Source organism: Molossus molossus, unplaced genomic scaffold, assembly GCF_014108415.1.
Source record: "Molossus molossus isolate mMolMol1 unplaced genomic scaffold, mMolMol1.p scaffold_m16_p_21, whole genome shotgun sequence".
NCBI lineage: Eukaryota > Metazoa > Chordata > Mammalia > Chiroptera > Molossidae > Molossus > Molossus molossus.
Window position 1 is genome coordinate 6,314,000 of NW_023425357.1, and position 22,594 is coordinate 6,336,593.

The following is a 22,594-nucleotide window of genomic DNA, read 5'->3' on the forward strand; positions in this document are numbered from 1 at the left end:
AGGGAAGGGGCACCGGGGAAGGGGCAGGGACCTCAAGGGGGTTGGGCAGCAGGAGGGTCTCCTAGCCTCCTAACACAGGAGGGTCTCTAGGCTCCTATCCTTCACCCCACGAGGGCAACCCATCATGCATTGATTTAAAATAATTAGTGACAATGTGGGGGAAGGAAGAACAGTCACCCAAGCCAAAAACCGGAGCTGAGCTCAGATGGTAGAAGGTGGGGGCTGCGGACAGCTGCTCCCTCAGCCTTTAGGAGGATCCTTCTGGTGAATTGCACCCTTTCATTCCCCCCTCGCCCAGGGACCTGCTCGCCTCTGTTCTTGCTGCATGGACTCAGACCTCCCATCCCGGAACTCCTGGGATGGTCTGGCCCTAGCACACCAAATTCCCCAACACCCCCTCCAGATTCCCAGGACATGAGACCTGCACCCAGAATTCCTGACTGACCCTGGCACCCCGAGTCCCCTAGGCCCCCACACACTCCTAGAACCTAACCTCTGCACACAGATGCTGCCCCACAAGCCCCATGCCAACCACTTCCTGGAGTGCATCCTGGCACCTCTCAGTCCTCCAAGAGGTGGCTCAGCCCTGCAGCTCACTTTAGCCTTTGGGATGCTCCAAAACTTCCCAGTCTCGGACATTTCCTGGACACCCCCAATCCTCAGGCCTCAACCCCACCCGACACCCCCAAATCTCCGACATCAGACATCCACCTCAGGTTCCCCTGCCGCTAGAATTTCTGATGGGCCCAACCTGTCTGCAATTCCAGGGAACCTGACCTTTCCAGGGCACCCCTTTTCTTATGCCCAGCCATGTTCCCCCAACAGCATCTTCCTTTAAGTGGTACCCAAAAGGTACCCTCTTCATGGACACCAGTGTTTCCCCGAGGGTTGTGTTTGTGCCTCTGCTGAGGTGCTCGTTAGGCGGTGCAAGGACAAGCACCTGACGGATTTTGTCTTGCACGAAAGGTTTTGTCTTTCACGGCACTTCGCACCGAGGCCAGCAAGTCCAGGTACGACTGCTTGGCCAGGACAGTTTATTTAGGTTAGGAGTGTCTCCATTGAAGGTAGAGACTGTGCCTGAGTGGACGGACACTGGAATATCAGCAGCTTAGGAAACAACCTACGCACCTGGCCTGGGACCCCAGCCCGCCGTTCCCCAGGCGTTCCTCGGCCCGCCACCCCTGCGGGTGGAAAATCACTTCTCATATCCCATCCTGGCTCAAGGATGCGCTACCTCCCCCAAGCCTGGAGACCACACGGGTCCCAGAATCCTTAGAGAACCCCCCTTTTGGAGCTGGGGGCCCACAGAATTAGCAACCTTCCTCCCTGTGCTCCCACAGCCTCAGGAACCCCCCCACCCCCCACCCGAGGGGTGGGGGGGTGTCACTGAGCACGATTCTTGATGCAACGATTCCTATGCAAGGGGCATTTTGAGCCCCCCCCATCCTTCCCTCGGACCCTAAACCCTGGCGAATCAGGGGTGAGGGGTGGGGCAGGTTCTGCGGGGAGCGGGGCCGGGCAAAGGGCTAGGGGCTCCAGACACCAGGGTATGGGGGTGGGGACTGATTATATTGCCAAAGGGTTTAACTTCTTTAAAAAAAAATAGCCCCCCCACTCCCCAGACCCTCACGGAAGCCGAACGGTGCGGGGAAAGGGGGTGAGGATCTTTTCCAAAGGGTACAGACCTCTTCCCAACGTCTCCCCCCTGCTCGCCAATCTGCCACACGTACCCAGCTTTTTAGTTCAGCTTTTAAAAATAACTACGACCATTATAAGCCTCTACAAAACGTGATTTTCATCCCCCAAGTCAATAAACAGTGTGGGATTCGGGGAGGGAAAGAGAGCGAGCTAAAGGGATGACTTCCAAGTCCCGCTCCCTGGTTCCTCCCCGCCCGGCCGCCAGGGTGCCCGCAACTACACGCATGCGCTGCATGACGCGCTCCCCACACGCATGGCGCGCCCTCCTGCGCTCCGGGAACGCACGGGCACGGGGCGGGGGGCGGGGCGATCGGGGAGGGATGAATGGCGGGGGTCCTCCTGAGCTCAGCGGCTCCCCTTCCCCAACACACACAGCAATAAGTTTCACTCACTCAAATGTGGGCGGGGCGGGCCTGGCCTGTCATTGTGGAGGTAGGGGGGTGGCAAGGGGGCGCTCTCAGGGATGGGGGCGGGTGTCCGGAGTCAGTGTGGGGAGGGGAGGTCTGCAAATCGTCCAATTCTGGTGCTAATGGCGGGTCTTCTCAGCCCACCCCCAGGGCAGGGAGGGAGGGGTCAGCACGGCCCCTCCCCCAAGCCTCCCCCACGCCCACCCTGGGTGCATGAACCGCCCAATGCAGAAGCTGCCGCATGTCACCCCCCCAAAGAAAAAGTGTCATGCCCCCTACCACCCACCTTCTCATTCCCCACCAAAATTAAAGTTTCCTTTTCATTTAAAAGTTGCGTCCTGTTTGTGTGCTGGGAAGGTTTCCCACTTGGGGCTGGGGACCTTTGGGGGTAGACAGAGGGGTTGGGTCTTCAAGACTAGGGGTCGGATTAAAATGGCATGGGTGTGCACTTTGGGGGCCCAGATATCCCCGTGATTACCACTCTCGCCTGATTTGGGGTGAGGGCCTGCCTACAACCCTAGCTGGAAAGTCTGAGGGCACCTGGGTGATGTGAGCTCTTGGGTGAGGGTGACTAGTCCCCAGGGGAAGAGTGGACCTGGGTCCCCCGTGTGTGCTCAGGGACTGAGGGCAACACACTCCATATTGCTGACTACGAAGCCAGTCTGCGTGGGTTCAACTTCTTTGGAGCTGTGTGTCCTTGTGCAAGTCTCTCAACCTCTCTGGGCTTGTTTTGACACTGAAAGGCCAGGACGGGTGACCTACCCATTCAGCAAACATGTGAAAGCTAAGGGGCCAGGCACTGTCCTAGGTTCTGGAAAGCAATGAGATTCCTGCCTCTAGTGCTTGTGCTGAGAATTGAGACAAACGTCCTGTGTTCAGCACAGCTAAATAAACGTTCACAGACTCGATAAAGTCACTCCTGTCGTTGTTTTGCAAAGACTGGAAGGTCAGCCAGAGGCCAGAGTACAGCAAGTACCCCTTCTGCCACTCACTGACTAGGTTGAGAGTGAGGGACATCGCAGCTCTGAGCCTCTGCCTCCTCATCTGTATAATGGAGGCAGTACTGTGGAGGGAGGCTGGGGTGAGGGGAAAGATCCAGTATTCAGGAGGTTCCCACACACACTGGCCAGCTGTGATAAGAACCAGTCGACTGCCCCACCCGCAGCCCCAGCAGGAAGGCGTCAGTGCCCATCTGAACCCATCAGACTCCCGTGCAGGAACACACGCCACCCCAGTGGGGTCCAGTCAGGGCTGACATTTATTTCTGCCAGAGCTGTAGGCTGGGAAGTCAGAGAGACTCCTCCAGCCCGCAAGGGGACTCTAACCGAACTGTGATCACACAATAGCAACCAGAAGGGAGGGCAGAGCATGGGAAGAGGGGGACAAGGGGCTCTCTTATCCTGCCCCTCTGCAAGAGTCAAAGGCTGCTGGAGTCCTGGGAGGCGGAGAGGGATGAGGAAGAGGGCCCTGGGCAGCCCTGGCTGAGGACCGCAGGGAAGCCATGCTCCCTTCCTAATAAAGACCATTAACAACTGAAGGAAGGATGGGAGCTGGATGGGACCACAGCGTGCCAACTACACTCAATTCCCACTCCAGTGAGAGAGCCCCGGTCCTTGCCTCCCTGCTCCTGGGCTCAACTCCTCAGTGTTCCTTCACGGAGGTGTCGGGGGACCCTCTGGGGTGGGGTTGATAAGTGCTGTGGTGCCAGCAGGTGGTGCCATTTCCAAAGTGCAAGAAGCCACAGGGTGGGTTCATGGGACCAGCACCCACCAGGGCCAGGGAGGGAGGGGCTGATGGCTGGAAGCAAAACGGGGTCACTGCGGCTGCGCCTCAGAGGGCCCATCAGGCTCTTGGGGCTGCTGTGGTCCAGACCCAGGCTCAGCCTCCTCAGCCTCCTCGTCTGATGCCACGCCCTCCTCCAGTCGGAAGACCTGGCGCACAGTACGTGTGGTGAAGGTGAGGGGACCGCGTCTGTGGGAAAGAGGAGAGACCAGAAGACAGAATAAATGAAGGGAACAGAGAGAAAAATGAGAGCTACGGAGATATGGAGAGAGCTAATAAAATCAGAGTGGAGAGACGAGACAGGAAGAAATGAAGAGAGATGGGCAGAGGGCAAGGGTGATGGCAGGGGCGGGGGACAGAGGGACAGAGACAGATGAGGGCAGGGACAGAAAAGATTCAGGACAGAGGAACAAAGAGAGATGGGAGACAGTGAAGAGGGGACAGGGGTGTATGGAATGAGGATGTGCATGTGCACAGCAACCATACCGGAGCCGGTTCCTCAACGTGGTCACTTCACGGTTCATGGACTCAGCAGACTCTGTGACATCCTCCAGCTCACGCTGCAGCCTTCGACGACCTGCCTGAGCCCTGGACGCCTCTTCCTCAGCCTCCTCCAGCTGCCGCTTCAGCTGCTTCACTCGAAGGTTCCCCTTCTCCAGCTTGGTAGGAGCAGAGAGGCCAAGTCATGTCTCTAGGTGTCGTCCTCACCCGTCATTTTTTTTTTTTTGGTACGTGCTCCTAGTGGGAACTGAACCTGGGACTCTCTAGTCGGCAGGCCGATGCTCCAACTGCTGAGCCAAACTGGCTGGGGCCTCACTTGTCATTCTTATCACTCAATCTGCCCCACTACGCAATTCTTCTCTCTAGCCATACTGGGAATCTGTTTGCTCCAAACTCACCAAGCTTATTTCCATACCCCAGGGCCTTTGCACCTGGTGTTCCCTCTGCCTGGCTCTACCTCACCCTTCAGGTCTCATTTCAGATGTCATTCCTAAGAGAGGATTCCCCAATCCTCTGTGTCTCCCTTGCTCTTCATCCCCCCACCCTGCATCCTTTTTTTTCATAGATTGTATCACAGTCTGTAATTATCTTTCCTTGTTCATTGGTTTCTTGTGTCTTTCTTTTCATATGCTGAAAATGTGAGCTCCATGAGGGCAGGAACCTCCTCTGTCTCATTAACAGTCATATCTCCAATGCCTAACACAGTGTCCAGCACATAGTGGGTACTCAATAATTGTTTGTGGAATGAATGGTGAAACAGCTGAGCTTTTAAGGGCACAGTGATGCTATCTAGTGTCAGACAGACCTGAAATCCCATTCAGGGTCTGTCTCTACTAACGATGACTTTGGTGCAAATTATATCCCTTTAAAGTTTCTTTCCTCACTGGGGAAATCGGGCTGGTGAGAGAATGCAAGCATGTATTTTTTTAAAAGGTAGCACAGAGATTGGGACTCAGTAACTACTCAATAATTAACAGCATAGACTCTGTAGCCAGAGTGCTGGGGGTTTGAACCATGGCTCAATCTCTTTCCAGCTAAATAATTGTGAGCAAGTTACTTCAACTTTCTGTGCCTCAGTTTTCTCACCTGAATATGAGGGGAAAATAACAGTACCCTATCACAGTGTTCTGATAAGAAATAAATGTACTGCCCGCTATGTGTTCAGCAGAGTGCCTGACACATCAAAAGCACTCAATAAACACTGTGTGCTATTATTTTAGCCCTAGCCGGCCTTTCCTTGGCTATTTTAGCTCCCAGAAAGCTCAGCTTTCCTAGATTCCAGAATTTATGGAACACAAAGTCACTGATTCCAGCTCTCTGCGATGGCACTACGCCACAGGATGGCTCAATTCCAGGCCGGCACCCACATGTTGCCCCTTGCGATAGGAACTCCGGGCCTTCAGAAAGGGCACGTGCTATTTCTCTGACAGTGGTCTCACCCCCTTCACTGCTCCCTAGTGACGTCGGCTGCTCACCTGGTCCCTGAGCTGGTCCGCAACCCTCCGCTCCTCCTCCACCTGGAGCACCACTTCTTTAAGCCGCTTCTCGGCTCTGCGCACCAGCTTGCCGGAAAGGATGCGCTCCCTAGAGAGAGGCATGAAGGGGAGAGGCAGCAGAGGCGTGCCTTGGCGTTCTGTTCCCTGACCTCATACAGTGGCTGCCGTCCTGTTCTGGAACTGGCCTCTTCCTTCTTTCTCACCCACAACTGACTCCCACATTTCATTCAGACATTGGCACCCAGGTTCCCCACTTGCTTCTACTTGGCTTCTACTATGATGCCATGGCTGATGTTCTTTTTTTTTTTTAATTTGTTTTTATTGATTTCACAGAGAGAAAGAGAAGGTGAGAGAGAGAGAAATATTGAAGAGAAAGAAACATCCACAGGCGGCCTCCTGCACACCCCCTACTGAGGATCAAGCCAGCAACCTGGGCATGCACCCTGACTGGGAATTGAACCCGCAGCCTCCTGGTGCATGGCACAATGCTCAAACCCTGAGCCACAGCAGCCAGGCTGTTGTTTTTTTAACGGGCAAAAGACTTAAATAGGCATTTATTTCACAAAAAAGGATATCCAAAATGCCAGTAAGCAAACGAAAATGTATTCAATCTTATTATACATGTTGTAAATGCTCATTTTTAACTGAATTTATTGGGGTGACATTGGTTAATAAAATTATATAGGTTTTGCCCAGCTGATGTGGCTCAGTGGTTCAGCATCAACCCATGCACCAAGAGGTCGCTGGTTCAATTCTCAGTCAGGGCACATGCCTGGGTTGCAGGCTTGATCCCCAGCTGAGGGCGTGCAGGAGGCAGCCAATCGATGTTTCTCTCTTGTCAATGTTTCTATTTCTCTCTCCCTCTCCCTTCTTCTCTCTCTAAAATCAATAAAAACATACTTTAAAAAATTATATAGGTTTCAAGGGAAACGGTTGGTTTTTTCTGTTTCTTTTTTGTTTGGTACGTGCCCCTAGCAGGAACGAAACCCGGGATTCTGTGGTCTGCAGGCCAACGCTCCAATCGCTGAGCCAAACCAGCCAGGGCAAATGGCTGTTGTTTTAAGCCACTAAGTCTTAGGATGCTTTGTTATGCAGCTATAGCTAACTGCTACATTCACTGTTTAAATCCTACTTGTAGTGGAAGTGCAGGTACCTGCAGCCCAAAGCATCTTAAACAAGATAGGAAATCAGCAACCATTGTATTACAATGCCTTTGCGATGTTTCTAAGCCAGGTGTTTGTAATACACCTCCCTTCATCTCACTGAGGGGAATGTGGGGGTCTCTGTCCAGCCACGGCCCCCTCTCCCACCTACCTGCTTTCCTGCTCCAGCTGCTCCTCAGCCTGGGCCAACTTTGACTCAAGGGCAGCGATGGTCATCTTCTGACGGGCCCGCGCCCCAGCGTCCTCCTCACCCAGGCGGCCCCGGAGCTCCTGGATCTGCCGCTCCAGCTGCTGCCGCCCACTCTCTGCCTTGGCTGAGAAACTACGCTCAGCGGACAACTCTGTGGTCAGTGATTCCACCTGCAGCAGTGGGAGAGGCAGGATATCATGGTGGAGTCTCAGAGGGAAGGTGGCAGGCAAATCCAGGCACCTGCTACATTGAGTGGATGATTGTTAGGTGCATAGCACGAAGCCTGATATGCACTAAAACGCAACAATGTGCCCTAGCCAGTGTGCCTAGTGGTTAGAGCATCGGCCCAGGCACTGAAGGGTCACAGGTTTGATTCCTGGTCAACGGTATGTACCTGGGTTGCAGGTTCAATCCCTGACCTGGTCAGGTGCATGTGGGAGGCAACCAATCAATGTGCCTCTCTCACATCGATGTTTCTCTCTCTCTCTCTCTCTCTCTCTCCCTTCCTCCCTCCTCACTTTCATCCTCTAAAAATCAATGGAAAAAGTATCCTCGGGTGAGGATCAACAACAACGACAACAAAAAACCCTCAACACATGTGAACATGTATTTTTCTAGATCGACACATTAGCCAGCAGCAGTACCAGCCCTGGGTTTTAACCTTTTGGATAGATTTTTGCTTTTCTTTTTTTTGTTTAAATACATGGAGTTTGTTTGTTTGTTTGTTTGTTTGTTTGTTTGTTTTTTAAATGTTTTTATTGATTTTTAGAGCAAGAAGAAGGGAGAGAAAGATAGAAACATTAATGTGAGGGAGAAACATCGATCGGCTGCCTCCTGCACGTCCCCAACTTGGGATCAAGCCTGCAACCCGGGCCTGGCCCCAACTGAGAATCGAACCAGGACCTCTCTGTCCATGGAACAATGCTCAATCCATTGAGCCACACCAGCCGGGCTTTTTTTCTTTTCTTTTTTTTTTTTTTAAACATTTTTAGTTATTGATTTTAGAGAGAGAAAGGAAGGGAGAGAAAAAGAAACACTGATTTGTTGTTCCACTTATTTATGCGTTCGCTGGTTGTTTCTTGTATGTGCCCTGACGGGGCCATAACCTTGGCGTATCAGGACAACGCTCTAACCAACTAAGCTACCCAGCCAGGGCAGGTTTTTGCTGTTTTAATAAGTCCACAAGACTATCACAAACTTGTTTAAATGCTAAAAATTCTACCTCTGATTGTGAATAAGTCTATTCCAAGGGTTGATCACACTTTTTTTTTGCAACAGGATCACCAGGGAAACTTGTGAGAAAAAAAAAATGTAGGCTGCATGGTCCCACCTGACAGAGATTCTCATACAGCAGGTCTGGAGTGGGGTCAGTGAATACACGTTTTTGTAAAAATGGGAAGTGATTACTTTTTTTTTTTTTAATCCTCACCCGAGGATATTTTTCTATTTATCTTCAGATAGAGTGGGAAGGAGTGGGAAGGAGAGAGAGGGAGAGAAAGGGAGAGAGAGAGAAACATCAACATGAGAGGGACACATTGACTGGTTGCTTCCCACATGACCCCCAACTAGGGCCGGGATGAACCGCACTTGAGGTATATGCCCTGGGCTGGAATCGAACCTGAGCTTATTGGTCCACAGGCTGACGTTCTACTGCTGAGCCAAACCGGCCAGGGCATGGAAGTGACTACTTTTTAAAAAAAGCTTATATGGCCCTGGCCGGTTTGGCTCAGCGGTTAGAGCATCGGCCTGCGGTCCAGAGAGACCCGGGTTCGGTTCCCGCTAAGGGCATATACTTCGGTTGCAGTTTGTCCCCGGCCCTGGTTGGTCGTGCGGGTGGCAGCCACTTGATGTGTCCCTTCACATCGATGTTTCTGTCTCTCTCTCCCTTCCTCTCTCTCCCTCCCACTCTATCTGTACAAAAAATGGAAAAATATCCTCGGGTGAGGATTAAAAAAAAATAAAGTAAAAAAAGCTTATATGTTTCTATTGATTTTAGAGAGAGAGGAAGGGAAAGAGAGAAACATCGATGTGAAAGAGAAACATTAATCCCTGCACGCCCCCCACCAGGGATCGAACTCAGCCAATGTCCTTTCTTCCAAATTCCAACTGCCTTCTTGTGACTGTTGCAGAGACCAACTCCCCATCTCTTCTCTTTCTCTCTCCCCCCTGGGCCCAGTATGCTTCATTGCACACATGCCACCCTATAGTGTGACAGTGTAATTCCACATCTGTTTCCCTAGGGAAATCGGCAGGACGGAGACCCCACATAGCTCATCTCTGGATTCAGCCCTTGAGAAGCCTCATAAATACAAGTGAAGACATCAATACCCTCCCCCACTGGAGAACTCCTATTCAACCTTCAAAACCCAACTCAAATGTTCCCTTTTCCTCTATCTGTTGAATGAGAGGACTGAGGGTCATGGTTCCAGGGTGGTGGGGACCCGGGCTGGCAGGGGGACGGGGCAGTGCCCACCTGCAGGAGCAGCTTGCGGTAGCGGTCATTGAGCAGCTCGGCATTGCTCTGCTCCTCCTCCAGCTCCTCCTCCATTTGCCCCAGGCGCCCCTCCAGCTGACGCTTCTCTTCCAGAATGGCTGCCCTAGGGGCATGAGACCACGGCAGGGTGAGCGGGCAGGATGGCCAGAGGGGACACCCTGCCCCCCATCACCACAGGCCACTCACTTGCTAAGGCTGCCGTTGGCCACCTCATCTGCCATCTCATCCCGCTCCTGCTGGGCCTGCCGCCGGGCTCGGTCTGAGGCGGCCAGTTCCTGTGATGACAGAGAGGGAGGGTTGGTCAGTGGGGGTGAAGAGAGGCCATCTGGGCACCACCTCGCCGCCTCTCACACCTCACGGCTCTTGGCCTTTATTTCATTGCACACGAACACGCTGTCCCTGGAGGACTTTGGCACGCGTCCGGAGCCCCTGAGCCCTGTCCACCTCTTGCTGTCCATCCCCAGGCCTCTCGCCTTCATCTCCTCCTCACTGAGCTCAAGCACCTCCTTTCAAACCTGCTTCCCCTCCAGGTTCCCCCAGTCACCAGGCCAGACCCCCCAGGTCTCTCCTCATCTGTACCCCCTCACCACCCACCACCATGCCCATCCCGCCCCTTTGCTCTCTGCCCTGTTCCTTCCACTGTGTCCCCTGAGCCAGGACTCAGGGCTCATCCTCTCTCCCCAGCCTCCCGCACGCCTGTCCATGACCCCAGAGCAGAAGCCCCCCTCAGGACCCTCCCTGGGCTCCCTAATGCTCCCGGGCCCCCAGTGTATTTGGTTGTTCCCCAGCTTGCCAACTGCCCACGCCAGGGCTTCGCCCCCCCTCATCCCCACTTCCCACCCTCAGGCCCCAACCATCCTGGCTTCACCTCTTGCAGCCGCAGCACCTCCGCCTCCAGCCCTTTAAGGCGCTTGTCGCTCTCCCGGTTCTGGGCGAAGATCTCCTCGCGGGAGTTGCGCGACTCCTCCACCTCCCGCCACAGCTCCTTCATCTGGGCCTGGGCAGAACGAAGTGGTCGGGCTCAGCCTGGTCCTGACTCACTGGAGTCCCCTACCCTCAGAGCAGTCCTGTAGGAGTTCCTGGGCTCCCCCGCCCCCACCCCTAGGCTCGCTGTGTGACCTTGAGCCAGCCCCTTCCCCTCTCTGGGCCTCAGCTGCCTCCTCTTTTAAAAAAAAGCACCTTAGCCCTGGCCGGTTTGGCTCAGTGGTTAGAGCGTCGGCCCACGGACCGGAGAGTTCTGGGTTCGGTTCCCGCTAAGGGCATGTACCACGGTTGCAGTTTGTCCCCGGCCCCAATTGGGGTCGTGTGGGTGGCAGCCAGTCGATGTGTTTCTCTCACATTGATGTTTCTCTCTCTCTCTTCCTTCCTCTATCCCTCCTGCTCTATCTGACAATAAATGCAAAAAATGTCCTCAGGTGACGATTAAAAAGAAAAAAGTATATATAAAAAAAAAAGCACCTAAAAAAAGCACCTTAAAGTTAAAGTAAACCTAAAATGGGTATAATATTTGGACTCTTCAATAATAATGATGAAGGCAAATACTCTGATATGTACGTTGGGTGGCCAGGGCCTATTATACACACATACTGACCCCCTTACTCCTCACAACTCTGGTTGAGGGGGGAACTGTCTCCCCCTGCCCCAGTTTACAGGTGGAGAAACTCAGGTTCACAGATGGCCAGGGTGGTAAGTGGCAGAGGCAGGACTCGAACCCAGGCCATCCAGTTTCGGGGCTTACACTTCCAGCTGCTTTGCTACCTGGCTATACTACTTTGAGTCTGTAAAGATGCCAGCATAAGGGTTTTCTCTTCAAAGGTGTTTAAAATAAAGGAAAATTAAACAGAAACCATTCAAAAACCCACTCTGTACTTTTACAACAGAAGAGTAATAATTATTAGTAACTATAGTGGGGACAGCGGCGGGCTTGAGTAGTAGGACAATCGTCACTGTTATTAAGACTATTGGCATCGCCCTGGCCAGTTTGGTTCAGCGGTTAGAGCGTCGGCCTGAGGTCCAGAGAGACCCGGGTTTGGTTCCCACTAAGGGTGCGTGCCTCGGTTGCAGTTTGTCCCCGGCCCTGTTTGGTCATAAAGGTGGCAGCCACTCGATGTGTCCCTTTCACATCGATGTTTCTCTCTCTCTCCCCCTCCCACTCTACCTGGGCAAAAAAATGAAAAAATGTACACGGGCGAGGATTAAAAAAAAAAAAAAAAGATTTAGCTCTTTAGAGCAGTATTGGGTTCGCAGCAATATTGGGCAAAAGGTATAGAGGTTTTCCACACACTCCCTGCCCCCCAGGCACAGGCTCCCCCATCATCAGTACCCCCTCCCCAGAGCGGGACATTTGTTACAATTGATGGACCTAACTTGATACATCATTATCCAAAACAAATTTTTTCTAAACAACCAAATATAACTTTTATAATGGGGGGGCAACCCTAAGGTATTTCCACTTCAAAAATTAAATAAAATGGGGGAACTAGACTTAAAAATTAAGCATTTTAAATAAAGGCAATAAAAATATTTTTAAAAACAAGTGAGCCTTTGGGTCATGGGTGTTTTTATTTATTTTTTATTTTTTCAGTTTTTGGGAGAGTCATGGGTGTTCTTTTTCTTTCTTTCTTTCTATTCTTTTATGGGTGTTCTTAAAGGCATGACTAATCTGGGTGCTGTCGGATAGAGTGGAGGGGGCGGGGTCCATGGTGGGGCCACCCACCCCTGGGCTTCAGCCCCGCCCCCGGTCGGTTTAAGCCCTGCCCCTTACCTGCATCTTGCGAAGTTGCTTCACGGCCTCCTCCTTGCCCTGCCCGGCGGCGGAGGTCTGGGCCTTCAATTCCTCCAGCTCCGCCTCCAGCTTCTTGCGGGCAGCCACCGCCAGGGCGCGCTGCTTGCGCTCCTCGTCCCGCTCCACCTCCGCATCCCGCAACTGGGGGCAGGGGTGGCGGAAGGGGTGAGCTCCGGGCACGCAAGGCCCAGGCTTTCTCTACAGCCAGTGACATAGATGTCCGCCCTCCAGCCCCAGCACAGGCCTGCAGCCCCGTTGTTCCTCCCGCCCCTGCCTCTCCCATCCAGGCCCTCCTCCCTGCTCCCATCTCCCGGTCCAGCCCATCCCAGCAGAGCTGCAGAAGAGCCTCTCTATACTCAGAGTTGACCCTGCCCCTTCCTTGCTCATGTCCCTCCTGTGGCTCCCCAGTGCCCTGGAGTCAAGTCTTGGGCCTTTACCCACGGCTGGATCAGGGGAGATAAAAAAAAAAACCAGAAACCCCCAGCCTGGGTCGCAAGTTCCATTTCTCCTTCCAGGCCTCCCAGCTCCAGTCTACTGCCCATGGGACCCCAGAGTGTCTTTCTGACACTCAGAGCTGGCCCTCCCCTCCCAAGCTCGGTACCCATCACCTGGCAGAGGGCTTTGTTCTCTGCAGACCACAGGAATTAAGAACAATGGAAGAACGGTGCAGAGAGGGTGCGTGATGGGACAGAGGGGGAAGCCAGTGGAAGAGGGAGCGAACGAGGGGGTGAGGCTGCGGATGAAGGTGGTGTGGACAAGCTGGCCAGTGAGCACGGATGAGAGCCTGGGGAGGCTGGGGGTGCTGCCAGCTGGGGTTACGGTGAGGAATGGGTTGGGGAAGAGGAGGCTGGTGAGCTAGCAGATGGGACTTGGGTAGAAACACTAGGGAGCAGGTGGGTGGGTGAGACTTCCGGCCTTCTTGCTGCCTGTAAGCCTGAAGGCACAGCCAGCTGGACAGACGCCCTGCAGCCTCCCGCTTGGTACCTGCTTGGCCAGCTGCCGCCGCCTCTCTTCACCAGCCTCATCTCGGCCCTGCAGGTCTCGCTCGTGCTGGGCCTTGAGAGCCTGCACGGTCACTTCCAGGCGCAGCTTGGCATCCTCGGCTGCCGTCAGCTCGTCCTCCAGCTCTGTCACCTGCGTTCGCAGGTCACCGGCTGCCTGTTCCGCTGCCCGGCGGGCTCGCTCCAGCTCGTGTACCTGGTGGGGAGGGAGAGTGAGCACTGGGCACCGGGGTCACTAGGGAAGGGGCAGGCCAGGGTCCTGGATCGATCCCAGGAGAGAGTGAGGGGACCCCACGTCTATGTGCCCATCCTAGTTCGTTCATCCATTCACTCGTTCAACACTTCCTGGGCACTTACTATGTGTCATTCTGAATCATTCAAAAATATTTTATATGAACCTAAGCATGAGCCCAGCTGGTATGGCTCAGGTGGTTGAGCACAGGCCCATGCACCAGGAGTTTACTGGTTGGATTCCGAGCCAGGGCACATACAGGGGTTTCGGACTTGATCCCCAATGGGGGACATGCAGGAGGCAGCCAATTGATGTTTCTCTCTCTCTGTCTTTTAGTGCAACACCCGCCTCCCACACTGGGCTGTGGTTCTACAGGGCAGGGACTACGTCTGCCTGCGACCACTGCTCAACAACCCCCATGTTTCGGAATGCTGGTCAGTGACAGTGTCTACTTTTAGCCCTTGGAAGGGGCCACTGGTCTCCCCTCCTGTTGGCACCTGCCAATCACATTTGTTTAGTTGAAGGAATCAAACTCTGTCCTATGGATATCCTATTTCCCAAAAGAGGTCTCACTAAAAATAACTTGACAATTTTCCCAAAGGAGAGGCCTGGGTTGTTGGAGAATGACTTGGATTTTGGCTCCAGTATCCCTGGGGGTGCAGGTAAAAGGTATATTTCAAGTTTAGGGGTTCTCTCCAGGCCTGGCTAAAAGCTCCATCACATCGACACCAAAGCCCAGGGACTCTACTAAACACGGGTTCCGTCAGTGCCTCTGTCATCAGTAGGGTGGCCTCTGTCCCTGGGCCCCACGGATATATTTATTGACTGAAAGAAGGGAGAATGAAGTGGAGGGTGGACTTTTCAGAGGCTGGGGCACTGGCTGGGTGTGGGGGCCTGGGAACAGCCTGGGCATTCCTCACAGGCCCTGAAGGGATGTATGAGTCGGGGGAAGACTAGCGGCCTGGTGGGGAAGGCCTGCGTGGGTGTGAGTGATGAGGTGGGGTCTCCTCACACTGGGTGTGTGTGTGCACATACTTATGTTTGGGGAGTGGTTCTCAGTCTGTATGTGGTGGTAAATTCTCTTCATGTTTTCTGTCTGAGTATTCACACATGTGTGTGATGAGTGATTTTCATGCTCTATGTGTACACGTGAACATGTGTGTTCAGTGGAAGAGTCTCCTCAGATTCCACGGACACACTCATGAACATGTATGCTTTGTGAGCAGCTCTCGTGTTCAACGGAAGATTCTCCTCATGTGTATGTGAACACGTGTGTTTGGTCAGCGGCTCTGCTCCTGTTCTGTGTTTATGCATGAACACGTGGCTTGGATGACCAGGTCTCTTCATGTTCTGCATGTGACAGCACACATATGTGCATGTGGTTGTCATGTGGGTGTCTCCGGGAGAGGGGGCCCTGCTTACGCTCTTGCCGACGTCATCCTTGCTGCTCAGCAGTGCCTCCAGCTCCGCCCGTAGGGCCCGGTTCTGCCGCTCCAGCTCCTCACGCGCTTCCTGCTCCTCCTCCAGTGCCCGGGTCAGTGACAGAGCCCGAGCCTCACGCTCCCGGCCCTCAGCCTCGACCCTCTCACGCTCCTCCACTGCCCGCAGCACAGCTGCCTTCTCTTCTGCCAGGAGCTTCCGGGTTGAGGGACATGGGATAGGGGAAATAGATTAGCTGAAAGGCATGCACAAGGGGATGGGGAAGAGGGAGCAGCCAGGAAGAGAGAGAGAGAGAGGCAGACACACGAGAGGGAAGTAGAGGGATTAAAGTCGCAACCATGTCCCAAACCAGCTCAGCTCTTGAATGGATCAAACTCATCAGCCTCTCACTCTAGATATTAAACAGAGGAAAGGGTGTTTCTTCCTCTTGGGGAAGTGGTTGGAAAAAACATATACCTATATATTAAAAATGTACTTCAACCTTTACTGTCTTTTTAAGACACAGTAATTGAAAACAATAACACAGTACAGGCAAAGAAAGGAAGAGAGTGAGATTCAGTCAAGAGAAAAACCAGTCTGTGAAAACAGATCCACAGATGACCTAGATATTATCACACAAGGACTATGATAAGTAAGTTTCAGGACAAGATAGATACAATGGGTGAAGAGACAGGGTTATTTCAGGAGGGATTAGAAATGGTAAAACAAAACCAGAACTAAAAAATATGATTTCTGAACTCAAAAAGTCACTGGAAGAATTGAGGGAAGATTAGGCACAGAAGAATTAGTACACTTGAAACAGAAATGATCTAAATAGAGTGAAGAAATTATCTAAATAAAGTGAAGAAAGAAAAAAAAACTGTAAAAATGTTAACAGAACTTTAATAACCCATGAGACAGCATCAGACAGTCAAACATACATGTGTTTGGAGTCCCAGAGGAACTGGAAGAAAACTCAATGGGATCTATTAAAAAATCTACCAGCACTAATAAGTGAGTTTAGCCAAGTAGAAAACAATATCACTATACCCTAGCAGTCAGAAATTGAAACAAAAATACCATTTAAAATAGCATCAAAAAAATAAAATGGATAGAAATAAATCTGACAAAATATGTGAAAAATATACACTGAAGACTACAGAACATTCTTGAGCTAAATTAAAGAAGATCTAAACAAATGGACCATGTTCCTGGGCCAGAAAACTCAATATTATTAAGATGTCGATTTTTCCCAATGACCCATACAGTCAATGTAATCTGAAATCAGGAAGATTTTTGTGGTGTAGGAATTGACAAACTGATTCTAAAATACATATGGGAATGCAAAGGACATAGAAGAGGCAAAACAACTTCAAAAAGGAAGAAAAAATTAGAGAACTAACACCACCTGATTTTCAATATATATTCAAAAGTAAGTTAGTAGAGCCTTTTCAACACTTAGTGTTCAAACAACTGTATATCCATACACATAAAAAAATTAACTTGGAGCCATGATAGCACCATATATAAAAAGTAACTCAGAGTAGATCATAGAGCTAAATGGAAAATATAAAGCCAGAAAATTTCAAGGGAAAAAAAAACATAGGAGGAAATCTTTGTGACCTTCAATAGGGCAGAGATTTTTCCTTCAGACACAACATCAAAAATCATGACCCATAAAATTACAAATTAATAAATTGGACTTCATCAAAATTAAAAATGTCTGCTCTTTGAAAGACTCTATTGAGAGAGTGAAAAGGCAAGCTACAGACTGGATGAAAATATTTGCAGAGCTATATATCTGATAAAGAATTTGTATTTAGAATATAAAAAGAACTTTCAAATTTTATTAAGAAACAACCCAGATGGGGGAAAAAAAAAGGCAAAAGATTTGAAGAGTCCTGACCAGTGTGACTTAGTTGATTGAGCATCATCCTGTACACCAAAACGTGGGTTTGATCCCTAGTCAGGGTACATATCTAGGTTGTGGGTTTGATCCCCAGTCAGGATGCAACCTATTGAAATTTCTCTCACATTGATCTCTCTCTCTCTCTCTCTCTCTCACACACACCTTTCCTCTCTCTCTAAAATCAACAAAAGCATACCCTGGGGTGCACATTAACAATAACAACAACAATAACAAAAAGATTTACAGAGACACTTCACCAAAGATGTATGGGTGGTTATTAGCACATGAGATGCTCAACATCATAATTCATTAGGGAAATGTGAATTAAAACCACTATAACCTATTAGAAAGACTAAGGCTTCATTTATAATAGCCCGAAACTAGGAACCCCTCAACTGTTCATCAACAGGTTAATGGATATACAAAATGTGATTTACCTATACAGGAACAAACAATACTCAGCCATATTTTTTAAAAAAGGGATGGATTGTTGTTACATGCAAAAACAGAGATGAATCTCAAAATACTGTGAGTGAAAGAAGCCCATCAAAGAAGAGATTTAGCCAGCTGGTGTGGCTCTGTGGACTGAGCGTTGTCCCATGGACTGAGAGGTCTGGGTTTGATTCCCAGGGCACATGCCCTGGTTTTGGGCTTGATCCCCAGTAGGGGGCATGCAGTAGGCAGCCTGTTGATATTTCTCTTTCACATCAATGTTTCTATATCTCTCTCTCTCTAAATAAATCAATAAAAACATTAAAAAAAGATTTATATGAAAATAATTCATATAAAATTCTAGGAGATACAAAAAATTAATAGAGTCTTGATGATCTATGAGACAGCATTAAGGACTCACACACATTTGGAGTCTGAGAAGAACGGGAAAGAAGGAATATACGGTATAAAAATATTTGAAGACATAAGGCTAAAATTTTCCACTTTTGATAAAAAACACCAACCCAGGAAGCTTGGCCAACCCAAAGCAGGATACGTACAAGACCCACAGCTGCACATATCATCAGACTGCTAAAAACCCAGGAGAAAGAGAAAAAACTTAAACCAGCTAGAAAAACACACCATATGACCCTCAGGGAAACAGTGATTTCAATGTCTGCTAATATTTCATCTGAAACAATGGGAGGCCAGAAACCATGGAATGATCTCTCCCAAGTGCTAAAAGAATAAAACCCTTTACCTAGAATTCTCTATCCAGCAAAAATACCTTTCAAAAGTGAAGGCAAAATAATGATGCCTCCATTTTCTAGATTAAAAAGACAAGGCACGCCCTGGCCGGTTTGGCTCAGCAGTTGGAGTGTCAGCCTGTGGACCAGAGAGTTCCGGGTTCGGTTCCCGCTAGGGGCACATACCAAAAAAAAAAAAAAAGACAAGGCACAGAGAGGGTGGAGCAATTTGCCCAAGTCACACAGCCAGAAAGGGACTGAGCTGGGAATCAAAACTCTGGGTTTCCTGATCTTAATGCTCTGGGGTTCTGTGATCTTTAGTTCATCCTCAGATTGCCAGATGCATAATATTATCCCCATTTCCTAGATGGGCATACTGAGGCTGAAATGGGAAAAGCAGCTTGCCTGAGGCACGCAGTGAGCCAGCAGAAGTGAGATGTGTTATTCCATTTAATCCTCGCCAGCATCCTTTGGGGCACCTTCAGGACAAGTTTGGGAGTAAAAGGGGGTGCTACCAATAGATATTCTGGGACAAGAGACATCAGCCAGGTTGGACGGGTGTCTTATTTTACAGACTCAGAGGGAAGAAGCAATCTTGTCCCAGGGTCCCCCCAAGCTCACAGTGGAGCTGTGACATTACACATTACGCATTGCCCACAAGGACCACGGGAAGCTCGGATTAGCATCCCGATGGCCCGGTTGCGTAACTGAGGTGGCTCACCTGGTCGAATTTGCGCTGCTTCTTCTCCAGCGTGCTCACGAGCTGCCGTTGTTGCTCCAGATCCATGATGGCGTCATCCAGCTCCTGCTGCAGCCGCCGGCGGCCCCTCTCCAGCCGCTCCACCACCTCCGTCTTTTCTGTCAGGCGCTGCATCAGGGCCTCAGCCTCGCGGGCTGCCCGGCGCCGAGCCTCCTCCCCTGCCTCCAGGGCCCCCGCCTCCTCCTCCTGGCGCCTCCGCCACTCTGAGAGCTGGAGGAGGAGAAACAGGTGGGTGGCAGTTATGGCTGTGACCAAGGTGTAAGCTGGTGGCACCCCGTTTCTGCAATGAGGAGACTGAGGCCTGAAGAGGGAAATGACTCACTGCCCTGGGCTCTCCTGCCTCAGAGTAGGGTTGAGGTTGTGAGTTCTAGGAGCCCCAGCTTCTCCAGGAGATTAAAACTACTCCTGCTACGACCCAGAAGGTAAAGCAGACCTGGGCTCTGGGGAACCCCCAGTGTGATGGAGAGAACTGAGTGTCACAGCCAAGGTGGTGGAGACTAAGGAAGAGGTATGGGAGCCATGGGAGTCGTCAGGAAGGTTTCGGGATCTGTTTAGAACATTTAAGGGAGACTTCCTGGAGGAGGGAGCATTTGAGATGGATCTTAAAGTATGCATAGGAGTTTGCCAGTTGAAGAAGGATATTTGCAGGCATGCATTCAATACTCATTCATTCAACAGACATTTCTCAAGGCCTCCTATAATACAGGCTCTAGGTTGGCCTATGTTGGGGACCAGATCTAAATCAAAATCCCACTTAAAGGAGCTCCCCATTTGGTGGGGGGACTCATGGGCAGAGAGTGTTCCAGCCCAGGATGATTGGAGTGGGGACGGGGGAGAAAGAAGGCTTGTGGGCGCTCAGAGGGAGGTGGCCAGGGACTTCCCACAATAGGGGGTGCTGATGCTGAGACCTGAAGAATGAAAAGGGTTTCCCAGGTGAAGGGGAAAAGGAGAGATGAGAGATGAGTACAGGTCAGGACGAAGGAAGGACCAGAGAATGCAGGGCCTCCGACACCCAGCTGAGAGGCACACGCTTTGTCCAGGGGGAGCTGGGGAGCCATAGGAGGGCTGTGAGCAAGGCAAGGGCAGGGTCAGCTCTGGGAGTAGAAAGACCATGTGGAGAATGAGCCTGAAGAGGAGAGACTGGAGGCAGGGAGGCTTGAAGGGAGGCTGAGTTGAGGATCCAGGTGGCAGAGGGTGAGGCCTGAGCAGAGCTGGGGCTGTGTGGACGGACAGCAGGGGAAAGACAGACAGTCAGGACTCTGCACTGACAGGCCATGGGGGATGAATGACAATCAGAGGTGAGATTGGCACCCAGAAGTCTGGGCTATGACTGGTTGGGCCATGGTGCTGTCTCAGCCAGGGAACCAGGAGGAGCAGGTTGAGAAGCTAAGTGTCCCCGAGAGGTCTCCCTCCAGGACTGCTCACCTGGACCTGGGCAGTCTGTAGCTCACGGCCCGCCCGCTCCCTGGCGGCCGCCTCCTCCTCCAGCTGCTCCCGCAGCCCTGCCACCTCGGCCTCCAAGGCTCGAACCCGGGACCCCAAGGCCAACTTCGTCCTGGTCTCCTCTTGCAGTAGCTCCTGTCGATGGAGGGTAGAATGGATGTCAGGTGTGGGCAGAACGGTGAGAGGGGCTGAGTGCTGATGGGGGGTCAGGGGGGCTGCAGTCACCTGGGCGTCATGCAGCTGGGCCTCTGTGCTGCTCAGCTCCTTGCTCAGCCTGATGGCTCTGGACTCGGCCTCACTCAGTGCCCCAGACACGTTCTCGAGTTCAACCTGTGAGAAAGGGGCACCTTCCAATGGTGGCTTCCGCTCAGCCAACCCCAGCTGCTCCTCCACCTGCAGTCCCTACCACACAGCTGGTGGGAATGTAAATGGTACAGCCACTGGGGGAAAGTCTGGCAGCTCCTCAAACGGTTAAACATAGTTTCCATATTGCCTAGCAATTCCGCTCCTAGGTGTATACCCAAGAGAAATGAAAACATGTGTCCATGCAAAACATGTACAGAGACGTTCCCAGCAGCATTATGCACAATAGCGAAAGGTAGAAACAACCCAAATGCCCATGACCTGATGGACGGATACCCAGAATGTGCCCAGGAGCTATTCTAAGCACTTTATAACTTTTGGCTCACTGGATTCACACACCAACCCTATGAGGTAGGTGCCGTTATTATTCCCAGTTTACATAAAGGAACGCTGAGGCACAGAGAGGTTAGGAAATATGCCTAGGAGCACACAGCTACAAGTGGTGGAACTGAGATTTGAGCCCAGGCAGCATGGCCCTGGAGCTGTGCTGTCCAAGGTGGTAGCTACTAGCCATATGCGGCCACTTAAACTAAAATTAAATAAAAGTAAAGTTCCAGGTTCTCGGTCGTACTTGCCACATTTCACCTGCTCACTGGCCAAGTGGTTAACACAAATACAGAAAATTTCCAACAGTGAAGAAACTTCTGGATGGTACTGCTTAGAACTTCTGCTATCATCGACCTTGGGTGCCACTTTTCTTTTTGTGACATGCAAAGTGCTTAGTACAGTAGTGACTGTATAGCATGGTTCCATTGGGAGCAGACCTGAGTGATCCCCCAAATTCATTCTCCCTTAGTCCCTTTGGGACTGGTTATTAACTAGGCCCATGGCTGCTAGCTAGAAACTACATTTCCCAGCCATCCTTGCAGTGAGCTGTGGTCATGTGATTATGGTATGGCCAATGGAATGCAAGCAAAGTGATATATGCAAATTATGTCCCTTCCTCAGCTGAAGCACAGATGTCCCCACAACCCAGATTCCACTCTGAAAATGAGGTCAGCACCCTTGGGGACGGTGGGACAACAAGATTAAGGAAGCTGGCTCTTGAGTGACCTCATGGAGCATAGTGTCCTGCCAGCCTCAAATGCTTACCTTGAGCCAGTTTCTTGAGAGGGAAAGACACTTGTATTTTATTTAAGCAGATGGACTCTGGAGTCTCTGTTATAGTAGCTTAACCTTTACTCTTATGAATACATACTTTTCACCTGGGAATTAAAAACTGGATTGGTGTTTTCCCCTGGAGGGGTTGGAGAAGTAAAGTTATTCCTCTATTCTTTTTGCTATTTGTATTCTCAATAATGAACAGGTATTGGTCACCTCGCAGTCACAGAATGATATTGTCCTTACATGGTTCCAGGTATTCACTCTGGGTTTTTCTAACCAGACCACAGATAATTTAAGGCCAAAAGAGAAGAGTGGAGGGCGGGGGCTGTGGCAGGTTAAGAGCTACAGGGTCAGGAAGGTCTGGGTTCGAGTTTTGGCTCCAAGTGACCTCACGTCCCTGGGCTTCCGTTTCCTCGTGTGTAAAGTGGGAACATGTGTAAAGTTTGCTCATGTGTAAAGTATTAGCACTGCCATCAAAGGGGAGCCAGGAGGATTCAGGGAAATACATAGGATGTTTGGTATACAGTGGCCACTCTGCAAATACTAGCTATCCATGCGTGGTTATGTTGGAAAAGTTGGGACAGAAAACAGGGTTGACATGGACCAACCAGAAGCTCAGAGAGAGCAGGTGTCTCATTCAAGGTCACACAGCAGAGACCACTCCTGCCC

The 22,594-nt window shown here is 51.0% G+C and overlaps 1 protein-coding gene across 1 annotated transcript in view; it reads right to left on the bottom strand.

Moving 5' to 3' along the window:
* Window positions 1-3,345: 3,345 nt before the first annotated feature.
* The window catches only part of MYH14 (myosin heavy chain 14), a 75,136-nt gene continuing 55,887 nt past the window's right edge, over window positions 3,346-22,594 (bottom strand). The window contains exons 30-42 of the mRNA XM_036274123.1: window positions 20,684-20,788; window positions 20,441-20,593; window positions 18,977-19,225; window positions 15,172-15,384; window positions 13,501-13,713; window positions 12,496-12,657; window positions 10,600-10,728; window positions 9,918-10,006; window positions 9,711-9,834; window positions 7,199-7,407; window positions 5,864-5,972; window positions 4,374-4,546; window positions 3,346-4,076 (exon numbers count right to left, since the gene is read on the bottom strand). Coding sequence (XP_036130016.1) covers window positions 3,920-4,076; window positions 4,374-4,546; window positions 5,864-5,972; window positions 7,199-7,407; window positions 9,711-9,834; window positions 9,918-10,006; window positions 10,600-10,728; window positions 12,496-12,657; window positions 13,501-13,713; window positions 15,172-15,384; window positions 18,977-19,225; window positions 20,441-20,593; window positions 20,684-20,788 — 2,085 coding nt within the window. The 3' untranslated portion in view covers window positions 3,346-3,919. The remainder of the gene's footprint in view (window positions 4,077-4,373; window positions 4,547-5,863; window positions 5,973-7,198; window positions 7,408-9,710; window positions 9,835-9,917; window positions 10,007-10,599; window positions 10,729-12,495; window positions 12,658-13,500; window positions 13,714-15,171; window positions 15,385-18,976; window positions 19,226-20,440; window positions 20,594-20,683; window positions 20,789-22,594) is intronic.